Source organism: Ctenocephalides felis, unplaced genomic scaffold, assembly GCF_003426905.1.
Source record: "Ctenocephalides felis isolate EL2017-DRISC unplaced genomic scaffold, ASM342690v1 CF-g0.4_SCAFFOLD_03571, whole genome shotgun sequence".
Taxonomy (NCBI): domain Eukaryota; kingdom Metazoa; phylum Arthropoda; class Insecta; order Siphonaptera; family Pulicidae; genus Ctenocephalides; species Ctenocephalides felis.
This window is the reverse complement of record NW_020539725.1, coordinates 20,709,520-20,726,813: the sequence shown is the minus strand read 5'-3', so window position 1 is coordinate 20,726,813 and position 17,294 is coordinate 20,709,520. Positions and strand designations below refer to the sequence as shown.

Genomic DNA, 17,294 nt, shown 5'->3' with positions numbered 1-17,294 from the left:
AGCTATGAAAAATTGTAATTTTTTTTTTTTTTAATATTCTGAGAAAACTTTTATTAGTGTTTTTAAGTAACTGTCTTCCAGAGCAAATTTAATTAAAATACAGTTTGGTTTAATCTGATACAATCTGATTTAATCTGATTATCGTTTGCATTTTATAAGAAATGCATGTATTTAAGATTTTAAAAAACACATCAATTGCTTAAATAAAATCAATAGATCATATAAATAAAAAAGATTAATTTTGATTTTTGTTTCATAGATAAGTGTAAGAAAAGTTAAAACTATTTAAAATAATTCTGTTGTAAAGTGTGCTGCATTATAAATGAGTTTTTAATAGTATGTATATTATAATACAAATTCCCCATTTTCTGATTATGTAAAAATATATAGTAAAAAATAAACCTTTTTGTATCGATGCCCAAGATATAGAATATAAAATAAAACAGGAGTTATACAGTATACTGCATATACCACCAAGCCAAAGGCTTGAAATTCAGCAGACGCAGAAATCGATGCTGTAGTGATTTCTGTATAAAGTTTATGAATAAAACATTATAGCAACAAACGCATGCACACACACACACAAACACACTCACACACATATATATATATATACATATATATATATATATGTAAATATAGATATAGTATATAGTTAGGTTTAAAGATGGTGCGTTACATCACTAAAAAGTTGTATGAATGTTTTTTTAAAAAATTATTCGATTTCCATACAATTCAGCTATAGTCCTACCCGTCAATCAGTGGAAAAATTTGCTCATATTAGTGTTGAAACTAAAAAATATAATGATCCATGGCATGATGATATAGTAAAGCACTTTACCATGTAATTATAACTATGTTTGACAATTATACTGGCATAAAAATATTACAAAAGAGTAATTGTACAATATATGTAACACTTACTGCTTTTCAATGTTATTTAAACTATTATTTTTCAAAATATTCATACAATTTTTAATTGATGTAATGTATATATATATATATATATATACATATTTTTAAATACATATATACATATTCCCATAAAACACAGCAACTGTATAGCACGCACTCACTTTAATACCGTTTGAGAATGAGCAAAAATAATGCATATAAACCATTATTTAAAACCATTTGAAATGTTTTTTTGTAAGCGCGTAGATACATTAGCAATTCACGCTCTTCACACTTGTCTTTTGTTTAAGATAACATGAATTTGCATGGCACGGCAATGAATTCTATGCACGTATATATGTATAAGTGTCATGGCATGGCAAATTTTTGGAATAGATTCATGCTATATGGGTGCTATATGAATATATATATATATAAATTACTATCCATATATACATGTAGACATAAATGAAAACTTACCGATTCTTTATCAAGGTGGACTTTTTTAAGAATGAAAGTAGCATCAGCCCATGAATTAGCATTATTCTCATTATCAGTTATTACAATATTATCAAATAATAAATTAGAAGACATTGACCACAATTCTATACCAACAGCTGCCTATAAAATAATACAATCAGATGTAGAGGCAATAATACAAAACAATGTTCTAATAAAATTAAGTAAAATTGGGAATTATAAAAATAAAAGTTAATGAAAACATAACTAAAATTTATAATAATTAAACAAAAGATAGCAAGAAAGTATATATTATATATAATGTAAAATATATGCATGTATTTATATGTGCATATATATGTGTATGTGTATGCATATTTATATATATATATATATTATATATATATAATCATGCAAATGATTATTTGAGCAGCGGTATTATTTGACATATGTGGATTTCAGATTGCTCCGCCACTCGGTGTTTGCTGAGCAAAATAAAAAGCAAACATCCCAAAACGCATTTTATATAAAAAATTAGTAATTTCTAGAGAAAATAATATTAAAAAATTGGCTATTCATGAGAAACAAGCACCTGTAGCTAAATAAATGTAATTAGAAAGTTGGTCATTTGGCTACAAACTAAACTATAGAGATGATTTGAAGTGTAAATGGTTTTGAATAAAAATATTAGTTATTCTTCCAATGATAAATTTACATGTAATATTTGTTAATACTCACTATAGGAGCCATTTTAAAAGGCTGTAAATCTTGGAAATAACCAGGATTGGCTATCATTTTAGGTGCCCATTTCCCTCTATAATTAGGATTAGTAATATATGGTGCTCGCCATTTTCCTTTATATTTCGGGTTTGATATCAATGGTGCTTTCCATAAGCCACAAACCAACAGCACCTTCACAAGCAGGATTAGGAATCAAAGGAGCTTCCCAATCACCATCCATATCAGTATCCCAATCAGCGGGTTTGACTGCATCAGGGTCTAAACATGTATGCCGATAATCAATCTTTTCATATATTTATAATACCAAAAAATATGATAAATACTGAATATTACTGATCTCGACTTTCAGATTTCAGTATTTGTAAGCTCGTACTATATATGTATATACATACATATACACACAATAAGAATTATTATTTCTTAGTTATCTTTTTCAATTGTATTCTACCGTTATTCTATTTAAATATAGACCATGCAGACTCTGTTACTTAAAATGAAACAGAACCGAACTCACCAGGAATCATTTCTTCTTCAGTATCCAACCAACCAGCAGGTTTTTCTGCAGATGGGTCAACAATTTGTGCAGGCTCATCCTCATCCCAATCATCAGGTTTATTGCTTCAGGATCAGGTATCTATTAGAAATGGAAAATATAGCTTGAATCAACTAAATTTGTTTATACATATTATATATATGTCGTGCTGTGTTAGTGTTGACAGTACATTCTTACATACTTATTTATACATACATACATACTATCAATTTAATAAAATACTTTGTTTTTGGACCTTTCTCTATCATCCCAATTTTCTGGTTTGACATCATCAGGATCAGGTATTTCTTGAGGAGGATTAACTGGTGGTGTAAAGTCTAATAACAGAGATCCTTCATTAACGACCTTACCATCTATAGTTATGGTAAATGTATTGTCTGGTCTCAAAACAAGTCGGTATAAATGAGGTAATTTATCAGAGAAGACATCATCAAAGCGTTCCCTAAAAACATAATTTATGAGACTAATATTTTTAGTAAAAAAAAATTATGATTTATCATTAACCATTGTAATCAAAACATGTTCAGCTATGACTTTAAATTAATAGTTCTTTCAAATAAAGAAGAATAATCATGATTCAAAATAGAATATATTGATAAAAAATCAAGTTAGAACTTGTCGGAAACAGGAAAATAAAAATTTGTTAATTTATAAGTTTGATCAAATCTAAATTCACATTCAAGATTAAGCATTGAATCATATTATCTGCATATATAAATTTATATGAGATTTGTATAAGTAGATATTGTAAGTACTCATTGTATGTATAGAAAAAAATTTCACAAACCTTGGTTTTTTGCAATGCTTTTCCTCAATTGATCCATTTAAAGGATTTGTATGTCTAAATATGAAATGAAATTTAGAGTCCACTCCACATTTATCAGGACCCAAAATAATACTGTATGGAGTGTTATCACGAAACTCTCTAAGATTTGAAGTACCAGGTCCAGCTGATAATAATTTAATGTATGAACCTCCACATTCTTGACCATCCTGGAATATATTATGAGTTTAATATTTGTGTGTATGTATATAAATTTAAATTTAGATAATTGAAAATTAATTTCAAATTGTCTGCACACCTGCATTGTGACTTCATATTGTACTATTAGAGGTTTGTCACTAAATACAAATGGTTTATCTAATTTTGCTGAAATGGCTGCATGTTTAGCCTTTGATTTCAAAACTAATCCCAAGTCTCCTTTCATGAGCTGTTTCTGTGGAGCTTCCACTTCCCAAACACCATCATATTTTGCTAATTCCTCATCTAAATCTCCTTCCTTCTTTGCTTCAGATCGAATCCATCGCTTATTAAAATTCTGAAGGTTATCAAAATGCTCAGCAAAAAAGAATTGCCCTGGTGCTGCAACTGGACTGTTGTATGGTATTCTTCTATACCTACTTCAGAAACCTGAATTTAATCAAATAAAAATATGTAATGTTATATATGATAGTGAATAAACTAAATTATTAACTAATAAATGTATGTGTGTATCTGAATTAGAATACACTGAACGGAAAGACAGATCTTTCTGACAACTTTTTATATAACTTGAACTAAACTATAGAAAATAAATGCATTCAAAACCATTTTAAACAACAATGTATTTATATATTTATTTTAATAAACAGTAAGTAATATTTTATGTTACAAGCTATAAACTTTGATAAAACAAAATAAATCATCAAAAGTATTTATTTCAATTTTGTCAGTAATTATATTATGATTACTGTAAATCTAAATAAAATTTACAATTTAAATTAGGACTCATCTTCATCAAAATTGATTGTTGATGAGAATGTGCAATGTATTCCAGAAGACTTTACATTGATATTAGTACTATTGACACCTTTTTTGGATTATACTTTCTATTTTTTAGTTACTCAACATTTTTAATTTAAAAACTGTTTTACATTTGATAAAATTTTAATAAAGTGACCAGAAGATATTTCAAACCAACTTACAACTAATAATAGTATCTGAAATATATTATCACAATGTTAAAAACGCTTAATAAGGATATAAATATATTTTGATATGTTTAAAAATTGCAAAGCACTTGGATAAAAAAAAAAACTATATGATCTGTGCTTGTTTATTATTGATTTTGTAACAGAAAAACATCTGAAGATTTTGTGCGTTTTATTGCACTTTGGATACTTATGCGATTTTATTACTTTATTTCCAACTATAGTTACTACAACCTCAGTCATGTACTTAGACTATGATTTTCACAAACCAGTAATATGTATTAAAACTGTAGTTCATGTTCTCTTTTTATATAAAATTAAATTTATATAGATATTATACAAAAATTTAAACCTACAACACTGATGAGAAAACTGAAGGATCATTATTCTAGCATATTTTAATAAAGATAAGGACGAGAAGAGTAATATTCACATTTATTTAATTATTAAATTTACATAAACAACTTAAATTATTGTAGGATACTAAGAATGAATATATACTTTACCACTTTTAGAAGTATTAATTTAATTAGAAGTGCTATGATGTGTCATTTTATGACAAAATCAATACTAAAGAAAGACATGTAATGTACAAAACTGATATTTTAAAAAAGTATATTGTATACTACAATTTCAAGGAGTCATACCTCAGCATTCCCATTTGACTCTTCTTCATCACATCTTATTGACCCTAGCACTAGTAAGGCACTTACGATCAGGGGCCACCGCTTCATCTAAAATAACATTTTTATATGCAGCTATTACACAAAACAAGCTCATGCTACAGAGTCGAGGTTACTCCGACAAAAAATAAATAACAGAAGAACGTATATTGATGTAATTTCCAATATGAATATTGTACAATTAATAATATTAAGCCGAACATATTAGTTTCAATTAATTAAGGAATTAAATTAATTCACAATACCTTCAACGCACTCGATCAAACCTCTATTATCAACTAACAGTGGTTATTACATATGATGGGTTGGCACATTCGTTTAACTTCCTAATACAATAAGTATTTAATTTGTTTTATTCAAGTGTACACCATCCTTAGCGCAAGCACATAGAAAAATATATGTACAAAAAGATTAGACATTCAATACATTTTTAATAGTTCTCAACAGTTCGAATTGCCTTCTTCATGCTTATTTATCTCTGGGTAAGATGTCGTCGTAAAACTCAAATTCAAATATCAAGCAAAATGCTCTTCTTTTATCTATGATTGAATGTTTTCAACTTTTTCATTATATTATCAATTTGTCAATTTTTTTGTTCAAAAATGCTTAGATATTAACATGTTTAGAGGTGTATTTATAGTTTTGATCATAGTTAAGTAAACTATGATCTATCTGTATATATAATATAAATCTATATATAAAAACTTTTGATTATATTGTTAATTAATTTCAATTGATTAAATATTAGCTTGGTAATAAACAGACATAAAAGCTTAGTTTCTTTTCTTGGGCTTAGTTTTAAAACTATTTCAGTATCATGTTTATTTATCTATAAATTTGACTCTTTATCTATGGTTTTTATACTCTATCCATAGATAAGTAAACATAAAGACATCTATGAGTTTGATAAAATATATGCGACGTGTTTTTCCGCCGCATATTTTCACCGATACATACGTGCTTATTTCGTAAAGCACGAAGTGAGCGGTGATCACGGGATGTTGGCAATTGTGTCTAGAAGCTTCATCATCGAAAATCGTCACCATTTTGTTTTGTGGGTTTGGTTTGTAGTGTTCTAGTGCGTTTCGTAATTTTATAAAACAAGTAAAATGAGTTACGGTCGACCACCACCCCGTATCGACGGGATGGTATCCTTGAAGGTGGATAATCTTACGTACAGAACTACACCAGAAGATTTGCGACGAGTGTTCGAGCGATGTGGGGAAGTTGGAGACATTTACATTCCGAGGGATCGATTTTCAAGAGAAAGTCGAGGATTTGCTTTCGTGAGGTAAATGTTACTCTGTGTAATGAATAATTCCAAACTCGTATTTACCATTCAATATCGGAATTGTTTTGATTATTTTTGACACGTTTTGGCTTCTGTTTCTTAGATTCTATGATAAGCGCGATGCCGAAGATGCGCTTGATGCAATGGATGGGCGAATGTTAGACGGCAGGGAGTTAAGAGTTCAAATGGCAAGATACGGAAGACCAACCAGCCCTCAAAGGCGAGGTGGTAGAGGAAGACGCAGGCAAGTAATTTAAAATTGATGATACCAAGTGGCTTGCTGAATAAATTTCATTCTGTTACAAATCACGTTTGATGCCATTTGATTTATTTATGTATATTCAATCCAGATCAAGATCGCGTTCGCGTAGGCGTTCACGTTCCCGCTCAAGATCCCGTCGCCGCAGCTATTCACGCAGCAAGTCTCGATCAAGGTCAAGATCAGATTCGAAGAGTAGCCGTGGAAAGCCAAGCAGGAGCCGCTCTCGTTCTCGTTCAAGAAGCAGGGACTAAAGGTTAATAGTCATATGTTATGATATAATTTTTGTTTTTGTTTTCTGTAAGATAAATATTTGAGGTTTAACATAACAATGAGCTGTTGAATATGATGTAGCTATTTCAGTATCAATTGATGCCAATTTATCATTCTGTAATAATTTAAGATGGGTAATATTTCTTGTAACTTTCTGAATACTTATAAGCCTTTGTTTAAACATTCATTTTGAAAAATAAATGAAAGTGAATGTTATTGCCATCAACATTTATGCAGGTTACTCATTAGTTATTTGTTTATTAATATCATTACCTCTATGGGAAGAAGTAGGAATTATGAAAAGAACATGTATTTTGTAATTTAAAAATACATATTTGAAATATCAGTTGTCTTATAACAGATTTTAGACAATTTGTTGAAATGCTCATTAAGATTTATGTATTATATATTTTATTTCTTTCAGATGTAAAGTCCTGAAGGGATGGTAGGCATATTTTATCTGATAGAACTTCAATGCTTTGGCAAAAAATTAGCCATTGAAGCGGTGTTGAGATTGACTTATTGTGCGTGTTACTGTATCGTGGCTGTCATAAGCAAGGTACACTCGCACATTACATATACATATATAAATATATATCTATATTTGTATATGTATAATATGTTTTATCTTACTCATCCCTATGACCCTAATATTTAAATAAGTAATAGAAATAAGTTGTTTGATTTGTCACATTGAAATTTTTATGATTATGGTATATTAAAATATATTTCATTGGTAATAGTATCTTGATTTTCAAATTGTACTTTAAGATATTTTTCATATGTGCAAAATATGTTTAAGATAATTAAGTTTTAAGTGATTAAAAACTAAAAGTTAATTACTTTTTCTAATATGTGGAAATTGATTTTTTTTTGTAAGTATCGACCTTTAATAATTAACTAGAATGACTTTATTATGAAATAGCTGTTATATTGTAATCCATAAATTAATGTAATCAATTTTAAATATATAATCTTATAAATATAATTTGTTAAATTGTATGTAATTATGGGTTAAATTTGTATGAAAACTACCACAATGTGTTACGAGAACAATTATTTTTCTTTGAGTTACGAAATAACGTCTTTTTTCACTTCATGCACAGAATGCTGGTGCAGTTAAAAGTAGCAGCTCTAACAGCAGTAGAGAGATAATGGGGGTTTACTTGGTAGCGGTTGGGTGTGTTAGCTGATTAGTTGGTGCTATGGTGTTTGGTAGCCGAAAGCCTGACAGAAATCAAATTAAAATGGCCTTTGTTCCGTGCGTACATGCTGCATATTAGCTGTGCCAGCCACTTCGTCATTCCTGTTCTCTGGTATCTAAAACAGTACAAAACATTTTGTTTTTGACAATGCATTTAACGTTTCACTTTTTTAATTTTTTTATATAAATTCATTTTTTTTGGATTCAACATAATTTCTATAAATTCTTTTTTTTGATTCAACATAAATTTGAAATATTTTATAAATAATTGACCTTTACCCATTGCGCAGGCTGCTGTGGTGCAGTCTATCCAGAGAAAACAGGTCTCATACTTAAAGCAGTTGGCAGCTCAATTTTTTTTGAATTTACTATGTTCTGTAGAAGTTTTTTAATTTACGGTTAGCATATTTGGGATTTTCTGAAAATTTGTTTGCGTGCCATGCATAAATTTTAACTTCTTTTGACTTCGACCTTTTAGATTATTTTAACTGATGAGTGCATCTCTTGAAAGATGAAAGTAATGAGGTGGGAATCTATATTGAATTAACTTATTACAATCATATCAAGTTTGTTTTCATGTTCAATTTCATTGGTTAATTTGTACAAATTTTTAGCATTTCAAAACATGGTAAGTATTTTCAAAGTACTTGGAGTTTATTTCTGCATAATAAAGGTGTTTTAAAAAAAGAATCAACATTGTTTTAATTATAAATTGAAGTGAACATTTTTTACATTGTTCTTATTGTGTTGCTTTTATGCATGTAAATTCTAATATTAGACTTTTGAATTCTGATTAACTTCTCTTAAAATCTTGCAGTTTTGTTGATCAGAAAAGAAATGTTGGTTAAAAATAATAGGATTATCATTGAACTTATATGCAAGTTATTGATATTTGTAACTTTTATTTTCATAGTTTTATCAAGATTCCATTAATTTCCAGCATTGAAATGTTGTTCTAAGCTTTAGCAAGAAATTTTTTTCAATATCAAATCAATATTCTTTTATGTATGATTCAATTTATTTCTTTTAACATCAGATGAAGAATCCGATTTTCACCAGAAAATCGGATTACTAATTTTTTTTCTTCACGTTTGTCATTCTGAGTCACTCCAGACCAAAGTTGGTAAAATTGGGTAGAAGTTTGCGTGTTTGTCAAATAGTCACATAGTTTGTCAACGGTTGCACGGACTTAATTAAATATTTTTTGGAACATAATATAATGTATTTTTAAGATAGTGTATTATATAAGTATATTTTTCGACAAAAATTCTTGGCGGTGATAACTATATTGATGATTTGTGTGAATGATATACTTTTTCGAGGACATTGTTTGTTTGCTATAAGTGCGGATTCAGAATTTCAGACCCTTCAATGTGACAAATGAAATGATGCATGGCCTTGGATCTAAATACAAAGATAAGTCTAGATTCTAATGATAGATTTAATAGATTTTAATTTTAGTGGCATATTTACCATTTTCCACTCGCAAATTCCGAGGTTTATATGAATTTTGCCGCCGAAGCATAAGTTTAGGACATGATGTAATTATGTGTAAAAACTGTATGTTTTTACAAGCTGAGAACATCATACCATCCATATATGATATATCATAATAATTGCAATTGTTCCTATATTTGTTTTTTTAATAATCGCTATTAGTTATATTAATGCGTATCCATTACGAAATATATATATTTCGTAATGGATAAATTCACATGGTTCATTAATATATTAATGAACCATGTGAAGACATTAGTATAGCAATTGGTACCGATACTATCGATTAATTTAACCATTTTAATTGCGGTATAATTTATAATTAGTTGTTAACTGTCATTATATTTAATCTGGTTATTTGTTTATTTGGAATTTTGTGTTGTCACGTTTTTTAATTACGTAATGAATTCTTATTAATTATTCGTAAGTAATTACTTAAGTATAAAGCTCGCCAAATTGCCTTCGTAAATCGAATTGTGTATGTCGGTATGATTATTAACTTCCCGTAGGGCAAGTTATAGTAATCGCAAAAAAATCGAAAATGAAAATTTTTGCATTTCTCGACGTTTCAAAGGTTTCTGAATATTTTGGCATACCTTAGAAAAAATGGATGTATGTGTGTGTGTGTGTGTGGTGTGTGCGTGTGTGTATGTATGTGCGGATACAAATTTTCGTCGACGATTTCGGGAACACCGATCAACTGATTTGAATTTTTCAAAAAACATCGATTTGTATTGATAAGGAGACGTGCTGATTAGTTTTTGGCGAAGTCAGGTCTAGCCGTTCCGAAGATACGGGGCAAAAAGTGCCGAAAACGGTAACTCAGTTTTTAAGAGAACGGAACGTCCGATTTTAATAATTCAAAAAACATTTTACTTGTATTGATAAGGTGAAGAATTGATCAAATTTTCATAAAGGCAGGTCCAGCGGTTTCGGAGATCTAATGAAAAAAGTATAAAAAAATGCCATTTGGCGGTCAAAAATGATCATTAGACATATGCACATTAAATTATCAGATATTTTATAGAGATTTTAACAATAAGTATAATTTTGGTTCACATTCCTATGGGTTCCGTACCAATGTTTACGCGTTAGACGTCGACGCGGCGCTTACGCAGTTTGATATTTCGTCTGTATGCAGTTAAAGCAGTACGATTGCTTTGAAAAAAAGTTTCGATCTTTCAAAATATGTCAAAATAAAGAAAACATTTTTTAAAAAAAAAAATTTTTTTTTTCAAAAAAAAGTAATTTTTTGTCAAAAATCTTATTTTTTCGAAGTAAATTTTTTTCAGAAATGTTAATCGTTTTTAAAAAAAATAATAATTTTTCGTACGGGAAGTTCCAGCAATTTGCCTTAAGGCACGATGCCTTAATTGCCTTAAGACAGAATTCCACTTACAGCTAGTTATAATAATCATCAATCAAAAACTATAGTTTTTTTATTATATTATTGTTGATAATAGTTTTGAAATGATGAAATACTTTCTTTATGCAGCTTTATGCTCTTTTTTAACTTCCCGTAGGGCAAGTTATAGTAATCGCAAAAAAATCGAAAATGAAATTTTTTATATATCTTTACGTTTCAAAGGTTTCTGAACATTTTGACATACCTTAGAAAAAATAGACGTATGTGTGTGTGTTTGGATACAAATTTTCGTCGACGATTTTGGGAACACGGATGAAGCGATTTGAATAATTCATAAACATTCGATTCGTATTGATAGGGAGACGTGCTGATTAGTTTTTGGTGAAGGCAGGTCTAGCCGTTCCGAAGATATGAGGCAAAAAGTGCCAAAAACGGTATCTCAGTTTTTAAGAGAACGAAACGAAGCGTCCGATTTGAATAATTCGCAAAGCATTTTACAAGATGAAGAACTGATCAAATTTTCATGAAGGTAGGCTTAGCGGTTTCGGAGATCTAGTAAAAAAACTGCCATCTGGCAGTCAAAAATGATCATTAGACATATGCACATCAAATTATCAGATATTTTATGGAGATTTTAATCATGGGTATCAATTTTTGAAGGCAGGTCTAGCTGTTCCGAAGATACGGGGCAGAAAGTGCCTAAAACGGTAACTCAGTTTTTAAGAGAACGGAGCGTCCGATTTTAATAATTCAAAAAACATTTTACTTGTATTGACAAGATGAGGAACTTGTTAAATTTTTGGGAAGGCAGATCCAGCGGTTATGGACTCTCAATGAAAATAAGTTAAAAAAATGACATTTGGCGGTCAAAAATGTTTATTGGACATATGCACATCAAATAATCACATATTTTATATAGATTTTAATAATGTGCACACATTATGTGTAATTTTTTTTGGGTTCCGCACCAAGATTTTTAATTGCGGTACATGAAGTTCTAGCAATTTGCCTTAAGGCACGATGCCATGCGCTTCACTATAGTGAATAATAACTATAGTTATGCTGGATTCTATTGTATTGCTAAAAACATAAGTTTAAAAACAGTTTGTTACAAAAAATGAGATTTGTTAAAGATTCACAAAAATTGAATAATAATCTAAAATTTTGGAAAATGTTTTTAAATTTATACAACATTCTGTAATTTTAGAAATATATAAATATTATATTTAGTAAGTCGATATACTAATTTCAATAGTTTCTTATATGAAAATGAAAGGAGCGTTGTAGCCGACGTGTTCGCTTCGATTACCTCCACCACTATTCTAAAAGCACTTTTACTGCGCCAATTCTTGATGTAGGGCACACTGTTGTTAACAATCGGCCAAGAAACTCATATTATTGTGCCAATACTCTTATTTTGGCTATAAATGGAAATCGTTGTTCCACAAAACTGACTTTACTTATGCATGCCCATTGGTATATATAGTTGTATTCTTCGTACATATGCACACACACTCACTATATATACATACATACATATATACATACATATTTACGTTATATATATATATATATATATATATACTAGCAAACCCGACGAACTCCGTTTCGCCACAATTTTTTGTTTGTTTTATATTTGAAAAGGAAAAATGTGATTTTATTATACAACAGTAATGAATTTATTTCGATTACAAAAATGAAGTGTTTTTTAGTTGAACTTCTCTAAGTAAATAAAAGTGAATCCGCAAATTATCTGTTTTATTGAAGTGCTCTTTGGTAAACCACATTTTTTGTTTTTTGGTCTGACGTTAACACAAACAAAGCGGATGGATTTCCAACTCGTGAAGAGGCAACGTATAACTGCCCATGTGGAAAACAATGATTTTCTAAATAATATATTTGAAATGTATCCCGCAAACACTAAGCGATTGGCCTTGCGACTTGTTATTGCAAACGCAAGGCAAACTGGAAATTGCAATCGTTTGAAGTCAAACGGAAGACCAGTCGGAATCATTGGTATGTCACCAAATTGTCAGAAATTTTTGATTGAATGGTGAAATTCAGTGCGTGTACATCATTATTCTTTGCGGCAAGAATTGCTCGTTGACTTAACCAAGCATAATTCTGATAATTCTCATTAATGTAATTACTCGAATTTTTAATTACGGTGCGTGAAGTTCCAGTAGCTTGCATTAAGGCACGATGCCATGCACCACTAATTTTCGAGACCTTTCCAACGAATGGAAAATTGTCGAAATCGGTTTGTGCGTTATGGAGTTATATCGTCAGGAAGGAAAACCCGACTTATTTTATATATATATATATATATATATATATATATAATATATATATGTGTAGATAATCTATTTGAAATTATTATAAACAATTGTTGATTATTTTCATTACTCGATTTTTTAATTACGGTGCGTGAAGTTCTACCAATTTGCGTTAGGGCACGATGCCATGCACCACTAATTTTCTTAGTTTTAAACCTTGCGAAGACCGAGACCTTTCCAACGAATGCAAAATTGACGAAATCGGTTCATGAGTTCTGGAGTTATTTCGTGAGGGAGGAAAACCCGACTTATTTTTATATATATAGAAGATATATATAACGTAACTATATATATAACGTAAATATGTATATATATAGAGATAATATATATAGATCTATTAGAGAAGACCGTAAATGGTAGGAGATAGATATATATAGGATATATCTATATAGGATATACCGTAAATATGTATATATATATATATAATATATATATATATAATATATGTAGGGTGTGTCCTTAAAATGGGTCATTTTCGAATTTCCTTGCTCCCAGGGGCTCATATGGTCCAAATTGATAAAAAACAATCTCTGAAAGTTTTAGCACTTAATATTAATTTTTAGATAGAGCGCAATTCAATCAAAGTTTGTATGAGAAGAGCATGGAAAATTTTTTGAAAGTTTAAAAAAAATATATATATGACAAATGCCTGTATAAAAATATCATTAGGACAACATTTGAGTAGCAAAATCAACAAGTTTTGAAATTTTTAACTTCCCGTTGGTGGTTAGTTATAGTAATCGCAAAAATTGAAAATTAAAATTTTTATATATTTACGTTTTAGAGGTTCTAACCATTTGGCATGCCTTACAAATATTTGATGTATGCGTGTGTCTGATGTAAGTCGACGATTTCGAGTACACGAATCAACCTTTTCAATGATTAAAAAAAAAAAATTCGATTCCTATTGATAAGGAGACGTGCTGATTATTTTTTGGCAAAGGGCAGGTGTAGCGTTTGGAAGATATGGCAAAAAGTGCCAAAAATGGAAATTCATTTTTGAGAGCGTCGGATTTAATCATTCAATTTTACTTGTATTGCCAAAAAATGAAGAAAATTAGTCGCATGCACATTATATTATCAGATATTTTATAGAGATTTTAATAATAAGTTGATATTTTGTTAACATTTCTATGGGTTCCGCACCAATTACTTTTAAAAAAAAGTTCAAGATTGTCAAAAATCTCAAAAATCGAGTTTTTTTAAGTTTTAGGCACGATGTCATGCACCACCAGTTACATCTGATTCTTGTAAGGGTTCTCTTTAATCGCTGAATGATAGAAAGATTGAGAATCTTATACCTAATTGATAAAATCTGTCGTTTCAGTTTCGCATTCGAGTTGCTCGTGCTCAGACGTTCACCTGTGTGCTTCGGAAACATACTCTTGTCTTGCGTTCTATTAACAGGAGAAACTTCTTGATGAGTCTAAACAATATTACTGTTAGATATTTTACAAAAATATCTAGCCTAAATTCAAATTTATAGTAATCGTGCATGATTTCCATAAATATTGAACTGTGTCTGTGCTTTGCTTGGGTTTTAGAAAATATTTAAATGCTAAAGTGTATTGGTTTGTGATTATTGTTTTTCAGTGATTAGGAATTTCAATTTTTAAGGTGAGTAAGTTATAACTATCTACTTTACTGTTTATATTTTTGTGTGTTATGTTACAATTCATATTATATGTGCATACAAATATTTATGTTTATACATATGTTATGGTCGTTACTGTTCCGCCAACAATACAATTCCAATCAAACTTAGAAAGTTTCACGTTTTCCAATACACTTGAGGAGATCCATATGATTCTCATATACATTTTATATAATTAACGTATTGCATTATTGAAGTACGAAGTACTACGAAGAGCTTTTGTATCCATGCTTTGTTTTTAAGATAAATCGCATGCTAAAGTTTTTCAATATCTATCGTTACATAAGTATTAAATGCAATTGATGTATAAAAAACTTTATTCGAATATTAACAATATTTTTTAAATTTTAGTTGCATTTTATTATTACATGTGTATATAATAATATGTTCGGTGCGTACATGTGCATATACATATACATATACATATGGTATATATATATTATATATATATATATATTGGAATAATATTTTGTATGTGAAATCAAGCCGGAACATATTTTTGTGACCCGGAAACTTTGCTGTTCTATACAATCAATCCATTATAATGAGAAAATAAGAAATGTGGTGAAATGCAATGGAAAGTACATTACGTATGAGAATATTATTCTACTCACACTTGTCAGTAAACTAATAATAACAATCCACACATGAATGTTTTCAATGTATTTTATACATATAAACAGGGCCGGATTTAGAAATTTGGCGCCCTGGGGGCACTGACAAAAATGCCGCTCTTCCTGAAATTTACTTAAATAGTTTTATTTCTCATTTTTCTGAAATTAAAATAACTATTTTATTGTAGAAAATATATTACACATTACATACAACAATAATATAACAAAAAATTCATTGCGTTAAAGACTTTCTTCACAGGCACATTATATAAACTTCCAGTAGGGAAAGTTATAGTATTAGTAAAAAATGGAAAATGAAATATTTTGTATATCTTTAAGTTTCAAAGGTTATGTGAACATTCTGGCGCACTTTAAAAAATGTTCAGATCTTCGACGACTTCGGCAACTCACGGTTCAACCTATCTGAATAATTCAAAGACATGATTCTTTATTATAAGTAGTCTAGCTATTTCAAAGATACGGGAAAAAAGGTTCGTAATGCATCAAATTAACGGTTTGCAAAATTTGAAATAAAAATAAATGAATTTTAATAATCGGTTACTTGAATCCAAATTTGCGTATCATTCGTATTATGTTTCGTTGATTATATTTCTTGACAAAAAAAATTAAGAAGAATAAGTTTATTATATTGTGTAGATTTTTTCTCATTTTCCAAATTTGCACATAAAATCAATAATAATAAAAAACTATCTAAAAACACTTACATTTTGGTATCCTCGTATCACTGCAATTTTGGTACCAATTGTAGGTGTTTTTAGATTAGTTTATGTATTATTATTTTTATTCTTAAACTATAACAAATGATTTACTTGGTTAATTATTATATTTGACTGTCAAAATCCATTTTAGAGATATGGTTTCTTCGGCAAAGTATCTTATTTCGATCCTTAGTATACGAAAATCACTTGTACCTATGCGACTTTTTTTACCCATATAAATCGACCCACCTAATAATTGTATAGTCATATATATATAGCTTAATATATATATATATATATATAGATATATATATATATATATAGATAATTATTTGATCTTGCAATTTGATTTTTTTACTGGTCAGCTTTATGTTGATTCAATTATTATTTAATAAGTTAAGGAAGTTTTTTTGTGATGGCTATACTAATTGTAAGAAAACTCAAGTAACATAATATTTATGTAGGACACAGTTGGAATGTTCCAAGGTAACAGCAAAGGAAGGAAGGACAGGATGGATACGTACATTAGAAATATTATTATATATTTTCAACTATCTCTAAGATTTCACAAGATTTAATATAACATAATTTTAGATCATTAAGATCTTACATTTTTAAATCATTAAGATTTATAAAATTTAAATACGATTATATTGGTGTTACATTTAGACTGAATAAATATATCCATGTATCCAAAATTTTTAAAAATTTAGATTTAGACATGCTAAATTTTGTCTGTAATTCAGTCACGTGTTTGATGCTCGAATCAGAAGATTTCTC

At 29.1% G+C, this 17,294-nt stretch overlaps 2 protein-coding genes and 1 long non-coding RNA gene across 3 annotated transcripts in view; 1 reads left to right on the top strand and 2 right to left on the bottom strand.

Annotated features, from left to right (window-relative positions):
* LOC113385767 (calnexin-like) overlaps positions 1 to 4,035 on the bottom strand; it is a gene marked incomplete at its 5' end in the record, with an annotated part of 6,053 nt that extends 2,018 nt beyond the window's left edge. The window contains 9 exon segments of the mRNA XM_026623605.1: positions 456 to 527; positions 1,375 to 1,515; positions 2,092 to 2,253; positions 2,255 to 2,352; positions 2,609 to 2,710; positions 2,713 to 2,728; positions 2,870 to 3,089; positions 3,435 to 3,640; positions 3,730 to 4,035. Of these exon segments, the coding sequence (XP_026479390.1) occupies positions 456 to 527; positions 1,375 to 1,515; positions 2,092 to 2,253; positions 2,255 to 2,352; positions 2,609 to 2,710; positions 2,713 to 2,728; positions 2,870 to 3,089; positions 3,435 to 3,640; positions 3,730 to 4,035 (1,323 nt within the window).
* Position 4,036: 1 nt separating this feature from the next.
* Positions 4,037 to 5,688, bottom strand: LOC113384450. The gene is made up of 3 exons (XR_003367942.1): positions 5,547 to 5,688; positions 5,266 to 5,352; positions 4,037 to 4,058 (listed from the first exon to the last, which is right to left on the bottom strand). It is a non-coding gene; the product is annotated as an uncharacterized LOC113384450 (long non-coding RNA).
* A 631-nt stretch (positions 5,689 to 6,319) lies between these two features.
* On the top strand, positions 6,320 to 7,785 carry LOC113384449 (serine/arginine-rich splicing factor 2-like). Its single transcript, XM_026622163.1, has 4 exons — positions 6,320 to 6,592; positions 6,696 to 6,836; positions 6,943 to 7,107; positions 7,549 to 7,785. The coding sequence occupies exons 1-3, from the start codon at positions 6,411 to 6,413 to the stop codon at positions 7,103 to 7,105; spliced, it is 486 nt and encodes a 161-aa protein (XP_026477948.1). The 5' UTR covers positions 6,320 to 6,410; the 3' UTR covers positions 7,106 to 7,107; positions 7,549 to 7,785.
* The last annotated feature ends 9,509 nt before the right edge of the window (positions 7,786 to 17,294 follow it).

What these genes read in the sequence shown, in the direction of transcription:
- LOC113384449 (XM_026622163.1), top strand. Translation starts at nt 6,411, where the DNA reads ATGAGTTACGGTCGACCACCACCCCGTATCGACGGGATGGTATCCTTG. An exon ending in CGAGGATTTGCTTTCGTGAG is followed by an intron (nt 6,593 to 6,695) that starts GTAAATGTTACT and finishes TCTGTTTCTTAG; the next exon opens with ATTCTATGATAAGCGCGATG. An exon ending in GGTGGTAGAGGAAGACGCAG is followed by an intron (nt 6,837 to 6,942) that starts GCAAGTAATTTA and finishes TATTCAATCCAG; the next exon opens with ATCAAGATCGCGTTCGCGTA.